The sequence below is a fragment of the Amblyraja radiata genome, chromosome 5, assembly GCF_010909765.2.
Source record: "Amblyraja radiata isolate CabotCenter1 chromosome 5, sAmbRad1.1.pri, whole genome shotgun sequence".
Classification (NCBI taxonomy): Eukaryota; Metazoa; Chordata; class Chondrichthyes; order Rajiformes; family Rajidae; genus Amblyraja; species Amblyraja radiata.
In genome coordinates, this window is record NC_045960.1 from 93,738,392 (window position 1) to 93,759,924 (window position 21,533).

The window sequence follows — 21,533 nt, forward strand, 5'->3', positions numbered from 1 at the left end:
ATTGAAAATAGGTGCCGGCCATTCGGCCCTTTGAGCTAGCACCACCATTCATTGTGATCATGGCTGATTGTCCCCAATCAATAACCCGTGCCTGCCTTCTCCCCATATCCCTTGATTCCATTAGCCCTTAGAGCGCTATCTAACTCTATGGAAACATAGAAAATAGGGTCATTGACGCATACAGCATGGGAATAGGCCCTTCAGCCTAACTTGCCCACACCACCTAACATATCCCATCTACACTTGACTCAACTGTCCGCGTTTGGCCCATATCCCTCAAAACCTGTCCTATCCATGTACCTTTCTAAATGTTTCCTAAACATTGAAAGTATCCGCCTCAACTACCTCCTCTGGCAGCTCGTTTAATACACACTCGTGTGAAAAAGTTACCCCTCAGGCTTCCATTAAATCTTTCCCCCACACAATCCCAATGATCTGACCTTCAGGTCTCGATGAAACAGATCCTGCAGATGAATGTATTCAACTCCATCTAATAATTGACGCATTATGTCCAGTGAATTAAATTTCTTCTTGGACTGATAATTTTTAAAATCTTCTATCCAATCTTTCAAGTTCTTCCCATATAACTTCATTTGGATGTACAGATATTTCTTGTTATCTCTACAATTGAAAATGAAAATACATCGTCAGTTTACGAAAAATGTGCATAATAAGTTGTACTGTCATTTGTACTGTCACCATGAAAGTACTTTTTTCATTGTTAAGAAATTTGATGCAGTCACACACATGAGTTGAGTATATTGTCACGTGTACCGAGGTACAGTGAAAAGCTTTTGTTGCATGCTAACCAGACACAATTTCACCACAAAGCTACTGTGACCCCAGCAACCTCTGTAACAACCTCTGTAACGTTGGGATGTCCTGTATCTGGACTGAATATCCCTGGCATCCAAAATGTCTATAGACACAAAAAGCTGGAGTAACACAGGCAGCATCTCTGGAGAGAAGGAATAGGTGATGTTTCAGGTTGAGACCCTTCTTCAGACTGGTTAGGGATAAGGGAAACGAGAGATATAGACGAATGATGGATAGAGATAAAGAACAATGAATGAAAGATATGCAAAACAGTAACGATGATAAAGGGAACAGGCCATTGTTAGCTGTTTAGGACGGAACTGCAGATGCTGGAAAATCGAAGGTACACAAAAAAGCTGGAGAAACTCAGTGGGTGCAGCAGCATCTATGGAACGAAGGAAATAGGCAACGTTTTGGGCCGAAACCCTTCTTCAGACTGATCGGGGGTTCTTGGTTCTTGGTTACTTGGTCCTCCAAAATATTCCAACTGGAATTTAAACTGGAGGTGGTGAAGGGAGGGCTTAAGCCAGAAAGGGTTATTGGGAAGAAAGTGCTACTTTAAATTTAGTTGCATCTGGTTGGGTAACTATAGTTGGGTGGAGATTATTCCATGCTTTAATTGTGCGGGGGAAGAACGAATTGCTGTATACATCTGTCTTTGTAGCTGGGATCACAAATTGGATCGAATGCGCTCGTCTGCTCCTAATTGGTTTGGGTTTGGTGTAGGTCTTGTAGTCTATGTCGAGCTGACCATTTAACATTTTGTAAAAACGTCATACGGTGAGCTTCACGTCTGTCTTGGAGAGGGTTCCACCCCAGAGAATTCAGAAGTTTGGTGACACTCGCTTCTCTCTCATAGGTGTTAGTAACAAATCGAGCGGCCTGTCTTTGGACACGTTCGATGGATGAAATGTTTTTATCTGTGTATGGGTCCCAAGCTGCAACTGCGTAGTCCAAATGAGGTCTAACGAGGGTGAAATACAGCTTCTCCTTGACAGAAGCTGAACAATGATGAAAGTTGCGCCTCAGGAAGTTTAGGACACCTGTTGCTTTCACTGTTGCATGATGAGTCTGACCATTCCAACGCAGATCATTCTGCAATTTGATGCCAAGATACTTGGTTTGTTTGGATTCTTCAAGGGTGACACCAAGTATGTTGTAAGATGTGACGCCTGGATTCCTCTTTCTGGTGACACGCATGGTTTCACATTTGGAAGTGTTGAACTGCATGCCCCATTGTTGTGACCACTCAACCATAGTATTGAGATCCTTTTGGAGAGCATCTTCATCATCAGCTGACTTAATTAGACGGTACAGCAAACAATCATCAGCGAATAGTCTGGTCGTACTTGCGACTTTTTCATGGATGTCATTTATGTAAAGCAAAAATAGGTGTGGGCCAAGTACTGTGCCCTGGGGTGTACCACTCAACACTGGATGCCAATTGGAGCTCTTTCCGTTCCCACACACACGCTGAAGACGTTGTGTCAGGAAACTGGAAATCCATCGTTTCGTGTTGGAACGAATACCATAGAAGTCAAGCTTCCGAAGCAGTCTCTGGTGTGGGATGACATCAAATGCTTTAGAAAAGTCCAGCACAACTAAATCCATCATGACGTTACTGTCAAGGTGCTTGACCAGGTCATTTGTCGTCAGGATAAGCTGAGACTCGCATGATCTATGCCTCCTAAATGCATGTTGGTTGTCGGCAAGAATATTATGTTTGCTCACGTGACGAATCAGATTACTATCAATGATATGCTCCAGCAATTTGCAGCAAGTACTTGTTAGTGAAACAGGATGATAATTCGCTGGGTTGATGGTTGAACCCTTCTTAAAGAGAGGAGTGATGTTGGCCTTCCTCCAATCCAGCGGAACATCGCCCGAGTCAAGCGATTGTTGAAAAATGAACTGCAAAACTGGAGCCAGTTCTTCGGCTGCGATCTTGAGGGCTTGATTCTGTATCTGATCTGGTCTAATTGCTTTTGTGGTATTAATGTTGAGCAATAACTTCTTGACACCTTCAACCTCAATTTTAATAGCAGGCATATCAGCATACGGGCTGGGCGGAAGGACTGGAAATGTTGAAGGCTCCACATCTTCCCGGGTGAAAACGTGTTGAAATTGGTTTGCAAGAGCTTCTGCTTTCGCTTGGTCCTCAGTGATCAGACAGTTGTTCACTTTAAGCATCTGGACACCAGTGTTGTCTGTCCGTCTGGATGTCACATATCTCCAAAAAGCCTTGGGTTGCTCTCCCCCAAGAATAGAGGAAACATGTTGTTTATGAGCACTCCTAATTGCATGGTCGACTTGCTTTCGCACACTAGTAAAATTGTCCCAGTCCAGTTTTGTACCCCTTTTTTTGGCACGGATATAAAACTTCTCTTTCTTACTGCAGAGACATTTCAGTTTTGCCGAAAACCAAGGAGGACGCATACGGCCCTTGATTAGTTTTTGAGGAACATGATTTATGACAATATTATTTAAAGAGTTTTTCAGCCACACCCAGTTGTTTTACGGATCTTTTATCTGGTTGCAGGTTGAAGAAATCTTTTCCCAGTTTTTTTGCTAAGCCTTTAAATTCCTCGCTGTTCATTTTTTTCCAGAGGGAAAATTTTTGCGGTGGTTTTGAAGGAACTTTAAGCTTTAAGTGCAGTTTTGCTTGGATAATATAATGATCGCTAATTCCTGCACACAATGAAACTTCCGAGATTAAATCTGGGTGTGAAGTGAACAATAAATCTAAAGTATTTTCGGTGCCACTTGTCTCATCACGCCTGGTAGGGAAAGTGACTTTTTGGGACAGGTGATTTTCCAGAGTAAGGTCAGCTAGGGCTTCCTGGAGAGCTCCTTTTGGTTCGCTTTGTATGCCATCAGACCAATATACACCCGGGACATTGAAATCGCCCCCCAGGATGATAAGTGGAGAGCGTGATGAGGCGTTAATTTTGGAGATGTTTGATCCAAGATCTAAAAGAGGCTCCGTTTTCATGTCAGGTGGTCGGTAAAAGCTTCCGCTCTGTAACGACTGACCCTCAAGTGTAGCTTGACACCAGATTTGCTCAGAGTCGCTGACCAAGTCTGTTCTTTCAAAACAGTGAATGGTATTGTTAACTCCGATGAAGACACCACCTCCATGTTTGTTTCTGTCCTTTCTAAAAATTTGGAGGCGAGGAGGGAAAATCTCAGATTTGATTGATGGGTCCAGCCAAGATTCAGACCCGATAAGAATATCAGGGTTTTCAGTTTCAATAAATGAATTGATCACAGCACATTTTCCTCTTATACTGCGGCAATTTCTAACAGCGATTTTGATCCCATGTTCTTTGCTGACCTCATTTCGACCAACCCCGCGGGTCTGCTGGCTTTCTCCAGCCCCGCGGTTTTCTCCAGCCCCACGGTTCCGTTGGCTTTCTCCAGCCCCGCGGATCCGCTGCCTTTCTCCAGCCCCGCGGCTCACCTGGCTTTCTCCAGCCCCGCGGCTCACCTGGCTTTCTCCAGCCCCGCGGCACTGCTGGCTTTCTCAAGCCCCGCGGCACTGCTGGCTTTCTCCAGCCCCGCGGCACTGCTGGCTTTCTCCAGCCCCGCGGCACTGCTGGCTTTCTCCAGCCCCACGGCTCACCTGGCGGTCTCCAGCCCCGCTGCTCCGGTGCTCCGTTCCTCTGACGAGCTCTGACAGAAGTCCAGAAGTTCCTGTCGGCTGTACGATATGGATACAAGACTGCTCCGTGTGAGCAGCCTTGAAACAGGTAGGGGAATTGATGCAATTTTTCTCATTCTTGGGAGACCCGGGGCGCCACGATGTGCCCGCGCCGCCGCCGGGGGTGGGGGGGGGGGGGGGGGGGGGGGGGGGGGGGGGGGGGGGGCGGGGACAAGAAAGGAAAAAGGAGGAGGAGCCCGAAGGCTGGGGGATGGGAGGAGACAGCAGGGGGACTGAGGAAGGGGAGGAGACAGCAAGGACTAACAAAATTGGGAGAATTCGATGTTCATTCCCCCAGGATGCAGACTCCCCAAGCGGAATATGAGGTGCTGTTCCTCCAATTTCCGGTGTTGCTCGCTCTGGCCATGGAGGAGACCCAGGACAGAGAGGTCGGATACGGAATGGGAGGGGGAGTTGAAGTGCTGAGCCACCGGGAGGTCAGCTTGGTTATTGCGGACCGAGCGGTGGTGTTCGGCGAAACGATCGCCCAACCTCCGCTTGGTCTCACCAATATAGGTCTGCTGACATCTAGAGCAGCGGATGCAATAGATGAGGTTGGAGGAGATGCAGGTAAACCTCTGTCGCACCTGGAACGACTGCTTGGGTCCTTGAACGGAGTCGAGGGGGAAGGTAAAGGGACAAGTGTTGCATCTCTTGCAAGGGAAAGTGCCCGGGGAGGGGGTGGTATGGGAGGGAAGGGAAGAATTGGCAAGGGAGTTATGGAGGGAGCGGTCTTTGCGGAAGGCAGATATGGGGGGAGATGGGAAGATGTGGCGAATGGTGGGGTCACGTTGGAGGTGGCGAAACTGACGGAGGATTACTTGTTGTATGTGACGGCTGGTGGGGTGAAATGTGAGGACTAGGGGGACTCTGCCCTTGTTGTGAGTGGGGGGGATAGGGAGAGAAAGCAGTGTTGCGGGGTATACCGCTGGGGTCTCTGTTTACGCATGTTCAGAAGAAGGCACCTCTTCCCCAATAAAGACGCTTGGGAGTTTTAGCCTGGATTATGTGTTTGGAATCTAAGGCCAACTCAGAGGTAAGAGTGTTGTTCAAACAGAAGGCCTTCTCTTAAAGACATTTAATTGTCTTCACAAACCAACTCCACCGCCGCACCACAGTGCTGCCCTGAGATCTCCTCAGAACCCTTCAACATTCACCCTTTAACCAATAACTTTGATTATCCCGACATTATCACACCCCTAGTAACAAACCCATTGACTTCCACTACCTTTCTTCAGTCCAGCAAGTGTGGTATCGGACAATGTTGGAATGTTCCAGCTTTGCCAACAAGGTGACTTCACGTCTTGTACGGCTAATTAGAAATCAAAAGCATCATGTCAGAATCAAAAACATATGAGAAAATAAGTCAATCTAGTCAATGTGTAGGAAGGAACTGCAGATGCTGGTTTAAACTGAAGATAGACACAAAATGCTGGAATAACTCAGCGGGACAGAAAGCATCTCTGGAGAAAAGGAATTGATGACAATTCGGGTCGAGACCCTTCTTCAGACTCTGACAATGGGTGTTGACCCAAAACGTCACCATTCCTTCTCTCCAGGGATGCTGTCTGTCCCGCTGAGTTACTGCAGCATTTTGCATCTATCTAGTCAATGGCAGAAAGCACAAGTCGACTAGTCATTGCAGAGAAATGTAGATATAGCCCAGTGCACCACACAGACCACACTCTTCACCATGTGGTCTCCCATCTACACTTCATGATGCCACAGAAAAGCAGCCAACATCATCAAAGATTTGTCCCATCCTGGCCAATCCCTCTTCTCCCCACTCCCATCGGGCAGGAGATACAGAAATATAAAGCATGCACCACCAGACTCAGGAACAGATGCTCCCCCTCTGTTATCAGGCTTCTATCTAATGGTCCTACCATAAACTACCATAGGTAAGAGTCTGATTCACCTCTACCCCATATCGGACATTGGACTTTGTCTTTGGCACTGATGCCCTGCAATGCTGAGAGCTAAAACAAAGTGTTTCATTGTATCTCAGTATACATTTGAGGGAATTCTGTCGACATTTACAATTGGAGAATGGTGCAACATGTAAACACGCCCTTCGACCCACCTACTATCAACCAGGCATTTTTTCTCTCCTCCCATCCCCATTAGTTTGCCCCAGATTCCACCACACACCAACTCTCTTGGGGTAATTTACTGTGGACATTTAACCTACTGAACATCATGCCTTTAGGATGTGGGAGGAAGCCGGAGCACCCAGATGAAACCCGCGTGGTCAGACGGAGAGCATGCAGACTCTGCACAGACAGCAGGGAAGATTCAGTTTTAGATTAGTTTTAGTTTAGGTATTGTCAAGTGTACTGAGATACAGTGAAAAGCTTTTGGATCAGGATTAAACCGGGAGGAAGATAAATAAAAATATACTCACTCATCCTTGAAAGGAACCTCCTTTATAGCATAGTAAATTTCATCGAGGATATATTTTGCTTTGTATACACAGCCAAATCCACCTTTACCAATTATTTCTTTATCTGTAAAGTTATCAAAGCTGCAGATGTTTCAGGTAATCCATCAGGGCATTCGGGGGAAAAACACACACAAAATGAAATCAGTAAGTAACCTTGCAAGGCATTTTACAGCAACATTACCCTCACAGTTAAAGCATCAAGGCACCCAGTCATCCTTTAGTGGGACAAAGTGCTAGAATAACTCGGTGGGTCAGGCAGCATCTATGAACATGGAGAGGTGACATTTCTGGTCGGAATCCTTCTTCAGACTTACTAAGTGACCAAACATTTGGCCAAGCTAATTTATTGGGAATTATAAAGGATTATTAAGGTAAAATGGGAAAGATTAATGTGAGAGAGGAAAGATTTAATAAGAACCTGAGAGGCAACTTTTCCACACAGAGAGTGGTGGGTATGCGGAATGAGCTGCCAGAGGAGGTATTATAGTAACATTTAAAAGGTATTCGGACAGGTACATGGCTAGGAAAGGTTTAGAGGGATGTGGGCCAAACGCGGACAGGTGGGACTAGTGTAGATGGGGCATTCAAGTGGGCACGGGCACGTTGTGCTGAAGGGCCTGTTTCTGTGCTGTATGACTCGATGAGTCTACGATTGCAAAATGGAGAGACTGCAACATTTAAGGATGGAGTTTGAGAGCACGTGGCCAAAAGGGATCAGAATTACCGGAGAGAAGAGCAGAGGGGATTAATCTGTACATTCCATGGGAGGCCCCGTAAGCACACCAGGACCATAGCTGTGGCCCTGTTCACCTCCTACACCCCGCTGGCTCTCATCTATTACACAGGCCGAGGATGCTGACAGAGGAAGGCATACCCGGTAGGCAGCGCGGCTCTCGCCAGCAGCGGCCTCTGCAGTCCGTCTGCGTTTTTATTATTTTATGTCTATGTTTTAATGTAGTTTTTGTTATTTTTGTTGGGGTATGTGTGTGGGGGGGGTGGGGGTGGTGTGGGGGGGAGGGGGAAACTTTTAAATCTCTCCCTGCACGGGAGACCCGACCTTTTCTTTGTCGGGTCTCCGTTGTCGTTGGGGCTGCAACGAGGAGCGGCCTCCAACGGGAAAACCGGGGACTCCAGTGCCGAACTCACCTCACCGTCGCGGAGCTGGCCGAGTCCAGAGCGGGTGGAGCGGTGGTGGACGCTGCTGCGGCCCGACCCCCGGAGATCCGGTGGCTGCAACTGCGGGTTTGGCGGGCGGCGGCACCGGGAGCCCGCGGGTCCCCGCTGGGTGACCGCTTTTCGGGGCTTCCGCAACGGCGACTTCTCCCGCCCGAGTTGCGGGGTTGAAGAGCTCCTGGAGCGGGGCCTACATCACCGCCCCGCGCGGCTTGGAATGGCTGCGGGCTGCGAGCGCGCGCCGGGGGCTCCAACACCAAGACCCGGTGCGCGAACTTGCATCACCCGGCGTGGTTTAATGGCCACGGGACAATTCGCCATCGCCCGCCGGGGGCTTTGACTTTGACTCTGACATGGGGGGGGAGAGTGCAGTGGAGAGAGAAGTTTTTTTGGCCTTCCATCACAGCAATGTGATGGATGTTTATGTAAAATATGTTGTGTCTTGGGTCTATTTGTTGTAATGTATGGCTGCAGAAACGGCATTTCGTTTGGACCTCACGGGGTCCAAATGACAATAAATTGAATTGTATTGTATCATGTGACCCATCCCTTTTCTTTGAACCGTGTGCCAAGGGAGACTTCATTGAACGTACATTTCAACGTTTAAAAGACTGGAAAGAGATGTTTCCACTAGTGGGAGAGTCTAGGATCAGACAGCATAGCCTCAGAATAAAAGGACATACCTTTAGAAATTAGATGAGGAGGAATTTATTTGGTCAGAGGCTAGTGAATCTGTGGAATGCATTGCCACAGAAGGCTGTAGAGGCCAAGTAGGATATTTTTAAGGCGGTGGTTGACAGATTCTTGATTTGTACGGGTGTGAGGGGTTATGGGGAGACAGCAGGAGAATGGGGTTGAGAGGGAAAGATAGATCAGCCATGATTGAATGGTGGCGTAGACCTGAAGGACCCAATTCTGCTCCCAGAACATGAACTTCTGTTGCACTTTGAGGAACATATAGTGGCCTGAAGTCAATCAGGTCCTTGCCCATTGATCCTGCCACAAACATTTACAGTGGTCCCATCTTATTTTCCCCATATTCCCATCAAATCCTCCTCAGATTCCATTACTCCCCTATGTTTAGAGACATACAGCATGGAAATTGGCTTTTTAGCCCAAGTCCACCCCAGCCATCGATCACCCATTCAAATGAGTTCTGTGCTATCTCTCTCTATACACTCTACACACATTCAGGGGCAAATTACAGAGGCCAATTGACCTATTCATCCAGACATCTTTGGGAGGTGGGTGGAAACCGGGCACCTGGGACAATCACAGAGGATCAGGCAAATTCCACACACACTGTAGCAGAGGTCAGGATTGGACCCAGTTGGCGGAACTGTCATTCTGATATTTAAGTGCAAATTAAAGCGCAGCCTTTCCCGGAGACGCGCCTGGGGCTTAAGCGGCGGGCGCAGCGTGGACTCTCGGCGTGGAGCGGGCGAGCCCTCACTGGGGCTCGCCGGAGGGGAGAGCTCCGTTTCGCTGGCCCGTGGCAGCCGGCAGTCTGCACAGCTCCAGATGGCGCGGCGTCTATAGCCCGGGATCTCACGTTGGGGTCCCGGGGAGTAGAAGAAGCTTCCACCGCCGGCCCGCGGCCAACTTCTACCGTGGGCACGGCGGCGACTTACCATCGCCGGGGATCCCTGGAGGGGAGCTTGCCGTCTGCGGTGCTTCTGGCTGCGGCGCGAACTTTAAATCTTCGACCGCCGGCCTGCGGCCTACACCAGCCTGAAGCCGCGGTCTCCGGTGGGAAAGAGCCGATCCTGGACTTACCTTGACTTTTACCTTGTCCTTTATAATCTGGACGCCCGCAGTGATGGCTGCGGAGGGTTGAGGTCCCGACCACGGGGGAAAATGGAGGAGGACTGGCCAATTTCTGTGCCTTCCACCACAGTGATGAATGCTGTGGTGGATGTTTATGCTAAATGTTTATTGTGTGTTCTTTATCATTGTACCGCTGCTAGCAAATTCATTTCACTTGCACTTTATGTGCACGTGACGAATAAAACTGATTGTATTGTATTGATTGTATTGTATATAGTCTCTTACCTCATCGCCCCCCTCTTTTTATCTTGTCCATCGTCCTGTAAGTCAGAAAGATGTTTACATGATTAATTCGCTCTAGTTTTGCTGGTTAGGGAAGCATTTCTTGATTTAATGCCAGAGCAATGAGACAGTATTTTAGCTGAAAAGAGACCGAGGGGAGGAAGAAATACTTAGGTTATTTAGGGTTGATGAGGGCAAGTTTATTAATGCTATGTGTACCAAGCAACAGTGAAAAGCTTTGTTTTGCATGCTATTAATCAGATAAGATAATATTATACATAAATATGATCAAGACAAACCCAAGTGCAGTAGATAGAACAAAGGGGAAGATTTGGGCAATGAAATGATACAGAAGAAACACAGCAGGTCAGCAGCCCAAGTAGCTGTTTGTTGGCGCTTGAGAGTCTGGACATATAATGGTGGTGCTATGCTCCTACTGCCCTCTGCTGGTGTGCAGGTCACAGTGACAGCATCCTCGCTGCTTCATGCACTGTCAGAGAGAGGCCATACGCAAACTGGAGGAACAGCACCTCATATTTCGCTTGGGCAGCTTACAACCCAGTGGTATGATTATTGATTTCTCTAACTTTAAGCGACCCTTACATCCCCTCTTTCTCCATTCCACCCCCAACCTGGTTGTCGTACTAATTTCACTGGCGTCCTGTTGAGTTGAACTGTCTCTATAATTCATTATCACCTAGCCCACAGCCAACAATGGACCATTGTGGGCTCCACCTTTCCTTGGTATTCGTTGCTTTTTGCATACCTTTCATTGATTTGTTCTTTGTACCTTCTACACCTCTCAATTCCCCTTCCCCTGACTCTCAGTCTGAAGAAGGGTCTCGACCCGAAACGTCACCTATTCCTTTTCTCCAGGGCTGCTGCCTGAGCCGCTGAGTTATTGCAGCATCTTGTGTCCACGCTTGCTGCAGAAGCTCCACACAACCAGCAGAGGGAGTAGTCAGGGGTTCATGCCCTAGTGACTGCATCGCTGGCAGTGTTGCATTCCCTCACCCCTGCACCGGGGACTGCCTCAGCAATAGGGGGATCAGTCAGAAGGCACAGAGGAAAATGGCAGAACCTCACAATCAACAAGTTATAGGGGGTGGGGGGTTGCTATACAGTGACCCTCTGAAACTGAGTTTGAAGTTTCCCCCCACATTTTTGCAGAATGTGGGAGGCTTCTGCCTCCACTGTCTGAATGGGCTGCTCTTCAAGCTCTTTGGGTAAAGAAAAATATGAAAGGGATAGAGGTAAATGGAAACAATCCATGCAAAGAGTTAGCATTGGTTAGATGGGCTGAATGGCCCGCTGCTTTATGGTCACTGTGCACAAGGGTAGTACGAGTTTCATCTAGTGTTTCAATATTGACCAGAGCTATTGTACCTGATAGGGTGCCGTTTCAACAGTCCACGTCGGTGCTAATTGCCTAACGTCATAAGAAGAAAGGATTAGTGATCACCCAGTTAGAATAACATGTAATCATTCTTATTTTCAGTCACCAGACAAGTGTCAGGCAATAACTTACAAGGCACAAAGTGATGATCTATGGAGGCCTCTATAAACAAAACTGTAACATCAGCCCTCTCAAACACATTAGACGTTTACATGTAAAGTACAGCATAGGGCCTGTCATTTCCAGCACTGCATTGGAGATGCTCTTGGTCTTTGCTGACCCCAGGATGTCTGGAAGTGTTTGACAGCCAGCAGCGCACCTCTGAGGTGCATCACGGTTATAATGCAGGAAACACTGCAGCCAATGCATTGTCAGTGAAAGCTCACACACAACAACAAGGCTGTGGCTAGGTCATCTGTGATATATTAGCCTGACGACGGGTGCAGTCAGTACAAAGTTTGTGACCTGTGTGGGTTTTCCCTAGTGTGTAGGATAGTGTCAGTGTGCCGGGATTGCTGCTCGGCGCGGATTTGGTGTGCTGAAGGGCCTGTTTTCCCACTGTATCTCTAAACTAAACTGGTAAAATGAACTATGAAATTTTGCGTTCAAAAGTACACCACAATCGGGACATAAATGACGGTGAGAGTCAGTACCTTTTTATTCTGGATCCACTTGTGCTCGGCTGCAAAGTAGAAAAAAAATTGGAGTAACAATTGACGACACAGAACTTGGCGATGGGCAGTTAAAACACAAACCCCGCCCGACATAACTGGAGGACATAGGGAGATCTTGTCATTTGTAATAGACCAGCCTTTTATTTCTTTAAGAAGAAAAACAGAAAATGCTGCAAATGCGCAGCAGGTCAGGCAGCTTCTGAGGAGAGAGAAACACAGTTAATGTTTCAGGTCTCGGTTCCTCCCTAGGTTTATTGTTGTCACATGTACTGAGGTACAGTGAAAAGCTTTATTTTGCATGCTATCCCAACAGATCAGATATACTATAGGTAAACACAATCAAGTCAAACTCCAGTTCAATAGATAGAGCAAAGGGCAAGGACAGAGTGCACTGTTCTCATTTTGAATTTTCAGCATCAGATCATCTGTTCTGTTGTACCTCAAGTTCAAGTACAAGTGAGTTTATTGTCATGTGTCCCTGTATAGGACAATGAAATTCTTGCTTTGCTTCAGCACACAGAACATAGTAGGCATTTACTACAAAACATATAAGTGTGTCCATATACCATAATATAAATATATATACACAAGAATAAATAAACTGATAAAGTGCAAATAACAGATAATGGGTTATTAATAATCAGAGTTTTGTCCGAGCCAGGTTTAATAGCCTGATGGCTGTGGGGAAGTAGCTATTCCTGAACCTGGTCCTGCATCACGTTTGATTTCCCACAGACCCAGTCTGGTGGATCGGGATTGCAATGAGTGAGCGAACAGAGGCACCGTGGAGTGAAAAACACGTGAGGATGCGTGGGACGTGTGTGAGGAGGTGGAGGGATTGTGGGTGGAGGAGTGAGTGACAGAGTGAGTAGAGACAGGAAGCATGGGGCCGGGGTTGGTGGAAGGGTGGGAGTGGACAGAGGAAGTCAACAATATGAAAGCATAAAGCTAAGGATGTAAACTGTCCCTCTCAGTGGGAAGCACGCCTGTATAGACAGACTCTGGGTGCAGTCAGCACCAAAGCAGTAAGGAAGTCAATGTTATAAGCACCAGGCAGGCCTGACTGGAAGATAAATATCCATCGCAAACAAATCATATCAATGTGTTGCATTAAAATCTCTAAGAATAGGGCAGCAAGGTCTCGCTACTGAGATATTTTTACACATTTATATTATGCCTTCAAAGATAGGGATAGAAAGGACATTGGATAGGGCACAATGGAACAGTCACCTGCTATTCAGACCAGTGCCTTGGGATCAGCACAGGCCGATCCACCATGTACTCCCCTGCTACCTGCTCCATGGTCGATAGTCGGCAACTAAACCATCTCCCCCACCTGGTTTGCTAGGTGAGGAGGGGGCTGTGGACCCCCAGCGGGACCAAAAACAAGACCTGTCAAAGGGCGGATGAGCTCCTGGCGAGCCAACAGCCATCCACACTTCAGTAGAAGTTGTGATCACTGTTGTACACAGCATTGTAAGGCACCGTGCCCGTTGGTTTTCAATAATGATGATGATGATTTTAAGCTGGGAAAAGTGTTGGCCCTGCGACTGGCGGGGGTTTCCTCCAAGTGTTCTAATTTCCTCCCACATCCCGAAGGTTGCCTCTGTGAATTATCCCTCATGTGTAGGTGAATGATAGGATTGTCGGGAATGTGCAGAGAATGGGTTGCCGGGATAATTAATGGGGGAATGGGACTGATCCTTGTGCTGCCGTAGCCTCAATGGGCAGAATGGCCTCCTCTCCTGTCATAGAGAAATCTGGAATCATTGCCATAAAATCTATTCTGATATTGGCTGGAGGATAAATATCAGAGAGGGCATAATGGGGAGAACACCTGCAGTGCCTTGGGATCAGGCCAGAGGCTCTTCCTGTGAAATCTCCTGTCCAGAAAGCAAAGTATAACGAAGGGCAAGGGGTGCCTCTGTTCCCTGTTATAATTAGTCACAGAGCGCACATACAAGCCCTTCGGCCCAACTCGACCCATGCCAACCACAATGCCCCATCTAACCTCGTCCCACCTGCTCACGCTTGGCCCATATCCCTCTAATCCTTTCCATGTACCTGTCCAAGTGTCTTTTACATGTTGTTACAGTACCTGCCTCAGCTACCTTCTCAGGCAGCTTGTCTCATGCAACCAGCCTCTGTGTGGAAAAAGTCACTCCTCGCCCTGTTAGTGGCACAGCGGTAGAGTTGCTGCCTTACAGCGCCAGAGAGCGGGGTTCAATCCCGACTATGGGTACTGTCTGTAAGGAGTTTGCAAGTTCTCCCTGTGACCATGTGGGTTTTCTCCAGGTGCTCCGGTTTCCTCCCACATTCCAAAGACTTGCGGGTTTGTAGGCTAATTGGCTTCTGTTAATTGTCCCTTGTATGTACGATAGAACTAGTGTGCAGGGTGATTGTTGGTTGGCGCGGACTTGGTAGGCCAAAGGGCCTGTTTCCAAGCTGTATATCTAAACTAAACAGGCTTGTATTAAATCTTTCCCCTCTCACCTTATACATGGGTCCTCTGGTTCTTGATTGTTCTACCCTGCGTAAAATACTCTGTGCATTCACCCTATCAATCCCCCTCATGATTTTATACACCTCTAAAAGATCATCCCTCATCATCTGTGGAAGAGTCCTAGCCTGCTCAACCTCTTCCTATAGATCAGCCCCTTGAGTCCTGGCAACATGCTTGTAAATCTCTCTGCACCCTTTCCAGCTTAACGACAGGCTGAATTAGTAGCTTACCATGCTGGGTGTAGAAGGTTCAGATGATGTGGGTTTGGGCCTATCGCCAGGAGTGGAACTATCCCTAGGAGAACGAGAAAAAAGCAACTGAATATATTTTAATTAATTCATTACCATTCTGATTGTAACAAAAAACTCCCACTTGAAGTAGATATAACTCTCCCAGGCATATCACACGCCGTTACAAACAAGTCCGGGATGAATTCTATCCATTTAAATAAATTGTTAATAAATTGCACTGAAATTGCACTGCTTGATTGTCAGTGCAGACTGGGCGGGCTACAGGGCCTGTTTCCTCTCTGACCTCTATGAATATTCTCTTGAGGGAATTATGAAAGAAGAAACTAATAAAAGCATTACCCCTAACATCACCAACACGACTAAGTTATTAACACTATGAACAAAGTGAATTGTTCAGAATTTTACATGCTTCTATTATTAAAGTACAAATTACCTGTGTGCACTTTCACATACTTACTTGATTACAATCCAAGATTGTGAAGAACTGTTTGACATGTTCCCTGATGCCCAAGACATATCACTGGATGTCTTGGTGTATCATATGGGTGAAACAAAAACAAAAACAAAAATTAATATGCGAGTAAACAAACTAATCAAACTTGAAAACTGATCTAAATTTAATTTACTCTTTAAAGCAAACACTTTGTATGCATGGAATCTGCAATCCCAGACCCTGACAAAACTCTTGCTTAGGAACAGGCGCTCACTGAGATAAACAAACTGCTGGAGGAACTCAGCAGGTCAGGCAGCATCTGAGGAGGGAAATGGACAGATAACGTTCTAGGTTGGGATCTTTCTTCAGTCTCCCATTATGAAGTCCGAAGAAGTTGTTTTAACCCAAAACATTGCCTGTCCATTCCCTCCTCAGATGCTGCCTGATATGCTGAGATGCTCCATCACTTTGTGTTTAGCTCAAGATTTCAGCGCCTGCAGTTGCTTGTTTCTTCAGCTCACTGTTATTTGACGAGCATTCACACTCAATCAGGCGACTGCAACAAAATCACACATTTGAGCAAAAACTTAGTACAAAAATCATGAGGATGTGTCATCTTACCCACGTTTAAATCCTTCCCCAGTATTGTGCCCAATTCAATTTCCCATTGGGTAGCACCTGGCCCTGACACAACACTTGCCATGATCAGAGAAATACACTTTTATGCATTATTTGCAGATTGAAGAAAGGTACCAACAATCTAATTTCGATTCAATTGTTAAATTATATTGCCACTTCCTCCCCCCTCTAGATGATCTTGAAAGACATGCCCCTTCCTTAGTGCCTCACTAACCAGTGAGAAAGTGTTTCCTCTGTGCATTCGATTAAAACCGCCCATCATTGTTAAGACCCCGACAGATCCATCTCTTTAATTTCACAACAACATTGCGTGTATGTAGCAGAATCATGAGGTGGTGCCTGTCCCCAAACTCAGTCCAGGAAATTCCATAGAACTAGGGCGGGACCGTGGCGCAGCGGTAGAGTTGCTGCCTTACAGCACTTGCAGCACCAGAGACCCGGGTTCGATCCTGACTACGGACGATGTCTGTACGGAGTTTGTACGTTCTCCCCGTGACCGCGTGGGCTTTCTCTCAGAGATCTTCGGTTTCCTCCCACACACCAAAGGCGTACAGGTATGTAGGTAAATTGGCTTGGTAAATGTTAAAATAAAATTGTCCCTAGTCGGTGTAGGATAGTGTTAATGTGCAGGCATTGCTGGTCGGCGCGGATCCGGTAGGCCGAACGGCCTGTTTCCCTGTATCTCTAAACTAAACTAGTCCTAATCTCATCAAACTATTCCTCTCCCTATCACCCCATATTAAAATGTGGCTTTGCTAACAGTCTTCCCAAGCATTGACCCAAGATTGACAATAGTGGCTTTTATGAGATATATTAGTGGCATTAAAGAGATACCGTTGTGGTATTTACGAGATATATTAGTGGCATTTAAGAGATACAATAGTGGCATTTAAGAGATACGACAGTGACATTTAAGACATACAACAGTGGCCTTTATGAGTTACAATGGTGTATTTGCCTTTTGGATAGATATATGGATACACAGGGAATGGAGGGATACGGATTATGCGCAGGTTGCTTAGAAATGGTCTTGGCATCATGTTTGGCACAGAAATTGTGGGCTGAAGGGCCTGTTCTTGTACTGTGCCATTCTATGTTCTTTAAAATGAATCAAATGTTATTAAAATCAATTCCGTAGCTTCTGTAGACAGGGGAAGAGTGTTTTACTCATAAGCTCAAGACCATGAATTCAGATCCACAACTATTATAATTTTCAGAAGGGTCCCGACCCAAAACATCCTCTGTGCATTCCCCTCCACAGATGCTGCCTGACCTTCTAAGATCCTTCAGCGCTTTATTTTTAGTTCAAGTTTCCAGCATCTGTAGTCTCTTGTCTCTCCACTATTATTTTCCTCCCTTCATCGTGAAATATTCCAGAATTGTTTTCACAAAGTACAACAAAGTATGGTTTAGTTTTATGTAGGAAGGAACTGCAGATGCTGGATTAAACCGGATAGACACAAAAAGCCACAAAAAAGGAAAAGGACTTTTCGGTTCGAGACGGGTTGGGTCTGAAGAAAGGTCTTGACCTGAAACGTCGCCTATTCCCTTTCTCCAGAGATGCTGTCTGACCCGCTGAGTTACTCCAGCTTTTTATGTCTATCCATGGTTTAGTTTTAGTTTAGTTTAGTTTAGTTCATTGTCACGTGTACCAAGGTACAGTTTTTTTCTTGCGTACGGCGTGCACAGCCTAAAGTTGTAAGACAACTTGCTATGTTTGATCTTCTGTTTGTGCACGCCAGGTTGATTGCATTCGTTGAAACAGGGTGGACCACGTGAAGGTTGCAATCTCCCCCCCCCCCCCCCGAGGTACAGTGAAAAGCATTTGTTGTGTGCTAACCAGCGGAAAGACTATACATGATTTACAATCAAGCCCACAGTGTACAGATACATGATAAAGGTTATAGCACAAAGCTTTGTGGAAACAGGTGAGTTAATCAAAAACACAGCGAAGGACCCTTTCTCCTCTAGGTGGTGAAGCCCAAATTAACTTGTTAGGACAAAAATAAACAGGGAGGTTTGCAAAATAGCTCAGCCTGTACCTTCAGTTCATCCAAAGCAAGTTGGGCAGCTCTCTGCTTGGCCTCTTGCTTGGTCTTCCCAGTGGCACTTGGAAATTCTTTTCCTTCTACTAAACATTTTATACTGAATCTGGAAAAGAGAACAGCATCTTACATCAGCACAAAACTGGATGAGACTAGTTCTACTGCAGCTCCGACTGTGAAATGGCAGCAAAACCTGGCGACTATTGCATATAGACTCAGTGGGCTGTTTCTTTGCATTATACGCTAACTAGCGATTGTATTTATGTATGGCAATAATCTCACTGATCTCTACACAATGTTTGAATCTCACTATAACTTGGTACATGTGTTAACAAATTGAACCATTGAGGTCCACTCCTGGGTGAAGTCCAAGTCTGTAATGTTCAAGTCAATAAATCTATTCGGCATCGGGGACATCGAGAAGGAAATCCAGAACAAGCTGGAGTCCCGAGGCAATGGCACGGACACCCGTAGATTGTGGCAAGGCTTGCACGCTATAACACGCTACAAAGTGAAGTTGGGCAGTATATCTTGCAACATTGGATCCTTGCCTCACTTGCTCAATGCACTCCACACTCTCTTTAAACAGCAGGTCACTGGAGGAACGTCACCCACCCAGTCAATCTCGGGCACAGCTGAACCAACAGTTACAATGGCAGAAGTAAGATCAGCCATCATGAGAGTGAACCCACAGAAAGCAACTGGCCTGATGGAGTCCTTGGCCACGGATTTGTGCGGACCAGCTGGCAGAGGCATCTTTAACCTCTCCTTCACCATTCCGAGGTCCCCTCTTGATTCAAGAAGACTACCATTGAGTATAGGAGCAGGGAGGTTCTACTGCAGTTGTACAGGGTCTTGGTGAGACCACACTTGGAGTATTGCGTACAGTTTTGGTCTCCAAATCTGAGGAAAGACATTCTTGCCATAGAGGGAGTACAGAGAAGGTTCACCAGACCGATTCCTGGGATGTCGGGACTTTCATATGAAGAAAGACTGGATAGACTGCTTGTACTTGCTAGAATTTAGAAGATTGAGGGGGGATCTTATAGAAACTTACAAAATTCTTAAGGGGTTGGACAGGCTAGATGCAGGAAGATTGTTGCCGATGTTGGGGAAGTCCAGAATAAGGGGTCACAGTTTAAGGATAAGGGGGAAATCTTTTAGGACCGAGATGAGAAAAACATTTTTCACACAGAGAGTGGTGAGGCCAGTTCATTGGCTATATTTAAGAGGCAGTTAGATGTGGCCCTTGTGGCTAAAGGGATCAGGGGGTATGGAGAGAAGGCAGGTACAGGATACTGAGTTGGATGATCAGCCATGATATTCATGATATTGAATGGCGGTGCAGGCTCGAAGGGCTGAATGACCTCCTCCTGCGCCTATTTTCTATGTTCTATGTCTATCATCCTGGTACCAAAGAAAAGTAAGGTAGCATGCCTTCATGTCCAGTAGCTCTGACATCCACTGTCTTCAAATGCCTCACAGCCAGAGGACATTGGTTTAAGGTGTGGGAAGAAAGATTTAATGGGAATCTGGGGGACAAGGCTTTGACTCAGAGGGTGGTGGCATATGATCGCGCTGCCAGAGGAGGTAGTTGAGGCAGGTACTATAGCAGCATTTAAAAGACACCCGGGCAGGTACGTGGGTAGAAAGGATTTTGAGGTATATGGGCCAAATGTAGTCAATGGGTCCAACTTAGATGGAGCATCTTGGTCGGCGTGGACAAGTTGAGCTGGGTAGCTTGTTTCAGTGCAGTGTGGCTCTGTGACACTATTACTATAATCTGCTTGTTTGTCTGGCTTGTTTGTACATGTACAATATGACTTGATTTTACTTCGGAGTCACGTGAGTGATTCCGTGAAGAACCCGTTCAGCACGCATGCACGGCATTACGTCCAGCAGAGCAACAGCGGCACAGCGGGAGTCAGGCGCTCCTGCTATGGAGGTGAAAGAACGGACCGTCAGGTAAGCTGACGTCGGGTTTTCTTTCACAGGGAGCCTTCTGCTTTCAGGCAGAGAAGAAAGGCTCTAGAACAAACCTGTCCCCCGCTCGACTCCACGGAGGAGCGTTCCATCTCGCCGGGGCAGCAACAAGGCGGTAGGACCGCTTACCGGGCGGTCCGCTACCCCGACACCGCGCCGAGCCCAGCCCCGCTAGCGCCTGAGCAGCGGGCTGGAAGTAACGCCACGGAGGCGTCCGGCCGGTGGCTCCGACTTAACGGACGGGACGTCTTTCCACCCGCCCGGGGGGAAAGACAGCCGCCTGAACAGACCTGCCCCCGCTCGACTCCACGGAGGAGCGTTCAATCTCGCGGGGGCAGCAACAAGGCAGCAGGTCCGCTTACCGGGCGGTCCGCTACCCAGACACCGCGCCGAGCCCAGCCCCGCTAGCGCCTGAGCAACGGGCTGGAAATAAAGCCAAGGAAGAGGCGTCCGGCCGGTGGCTCCGACTTATCGGACGGGGACGTCTCTCCACCCAGGCGGGGGAGAGACAGCCGCCTGAGTCGCATGGAGCGGCTCTTGGAGCAGGAGCTCCAGCGAGGTGCACCCCAGGAGGGGCGCTCTCGCAGAGGGGGGTCAGGCACTCCCTCCACAGTGCCTTGTGCACTGTCCATTGCTTCCTCCTTTCCAGAGGATAGCTTTGGTGACCAGGACTGGGCTGGTCAAGAATAGGGGCAATGGCTGAAGATCTCGGGAGTATGCAAGGGGTGCAGGAACAGGAAGAGCTGCTAGGTGTGGTGGACCGCTACGTGGCAACCCCACGTACAGGAGGCCGTTAAAAGCCTGACGTCAGCCATCACATCGTTTCTCCTCGTTCCATGGACAAATACGGAGATGACCACAACCTTCGTAAACAAGTCATAAGACCTGCCATAAAATCCTACATTGCGGGGTTGTGCATACCCCAGCCACTGAGCCAGACCCACTGCTCTTTGGCAAAAACCGCACAAAGCATATGAAGGACATGCAAGAGGTTTTACAAAACTTTCGGCTCATGATGGCAGGGCCGGGACGAGCAAACCAAAAACAGTAATTCCTAAGCAGCAGCACCCCATCGCATCCATCAGTCAACGTCTACCATATCGGACTGATGAAAGCTCGGGGTCCGCATTCTATCACCGAAAGTCTTCTTTAGACCAGGGCCCAGAGCGGACCCCATGGAAAATGTTCCACCCACCAACGTCACCGCCACGTCACACGACGTGCAACACTCGTTGGACCGGCAGGAAACAGAAGAATACCCATAACCATGGAGGTAGGTGGGTCTGGTTCCTACCAGTATATAGAGTAATACTAACACATGGGAGTCTATCACGAGTGATCAGTATATACTCAATGGCATTAGTGAATACAAATACAACTCACACTAGAAAAATTGCCACCAGGTCAACATTCACCCCAGAGGGTATT

At 47.3% G+C, this 21,533-nt stretch overlaps 1 protein-coding gene across 5 annotated transcripts in view; it reads right to left on the minus strand.

Moving 5' to 3' along the window:
* eif2ak2 (eukaryotic translation initiation factor 2 alpha kinase 2) overlaps window positions 1–21,533 on the minus strand; it is a 162,255-nt gene that overhangs the window by 118,960 nt on the left and 21,762 nt on the right. For 2 of the 5 annotated variants that reach the window (XM_033021789.1, XM_033021786.1), the window contains exons 9-17: window positions 18,120–18,228; window positions 15,463–15,533; window positions 14,985–15,048; window positions 12,231–12,259; window positions 11,568–11,610; window positions 10,185–10,219; window positions 6,921–7,040; window positions 5,745–5,828; window positions 441–621 (exon numbers count right to left, since the gene is read on the minus strand). In XM_033021789.1, the coding sequence (XP_032877680.1) occupies window positions 441–621; window positions 5,745–5,828; window positions 6,921–7,040; window positions 10,185–10,219; window positions 11,568–11,610; window positions 12,231–12,259; window positions 14,985–15,048; window positions 15,463–15,533; window positions 18,120–18,228 (736 nt within the window). The remainder of the gene's footprint in view (window positions 1–440; window positions 622–5,744; window positions 5,829–6,920; window positions 7,041–10,184; window positions 10,220–11,567; window positions 11,611–12,230; window positions 12,260–14,984; window positions 15,049–15,462; window positions 15,534–18,119; window positions 18,229–21,533) is intronic. The other 3 variants (XM_033021791.1, XM_033021788.1, XM_033021787.1) reach the window with 2 other exon arrangements.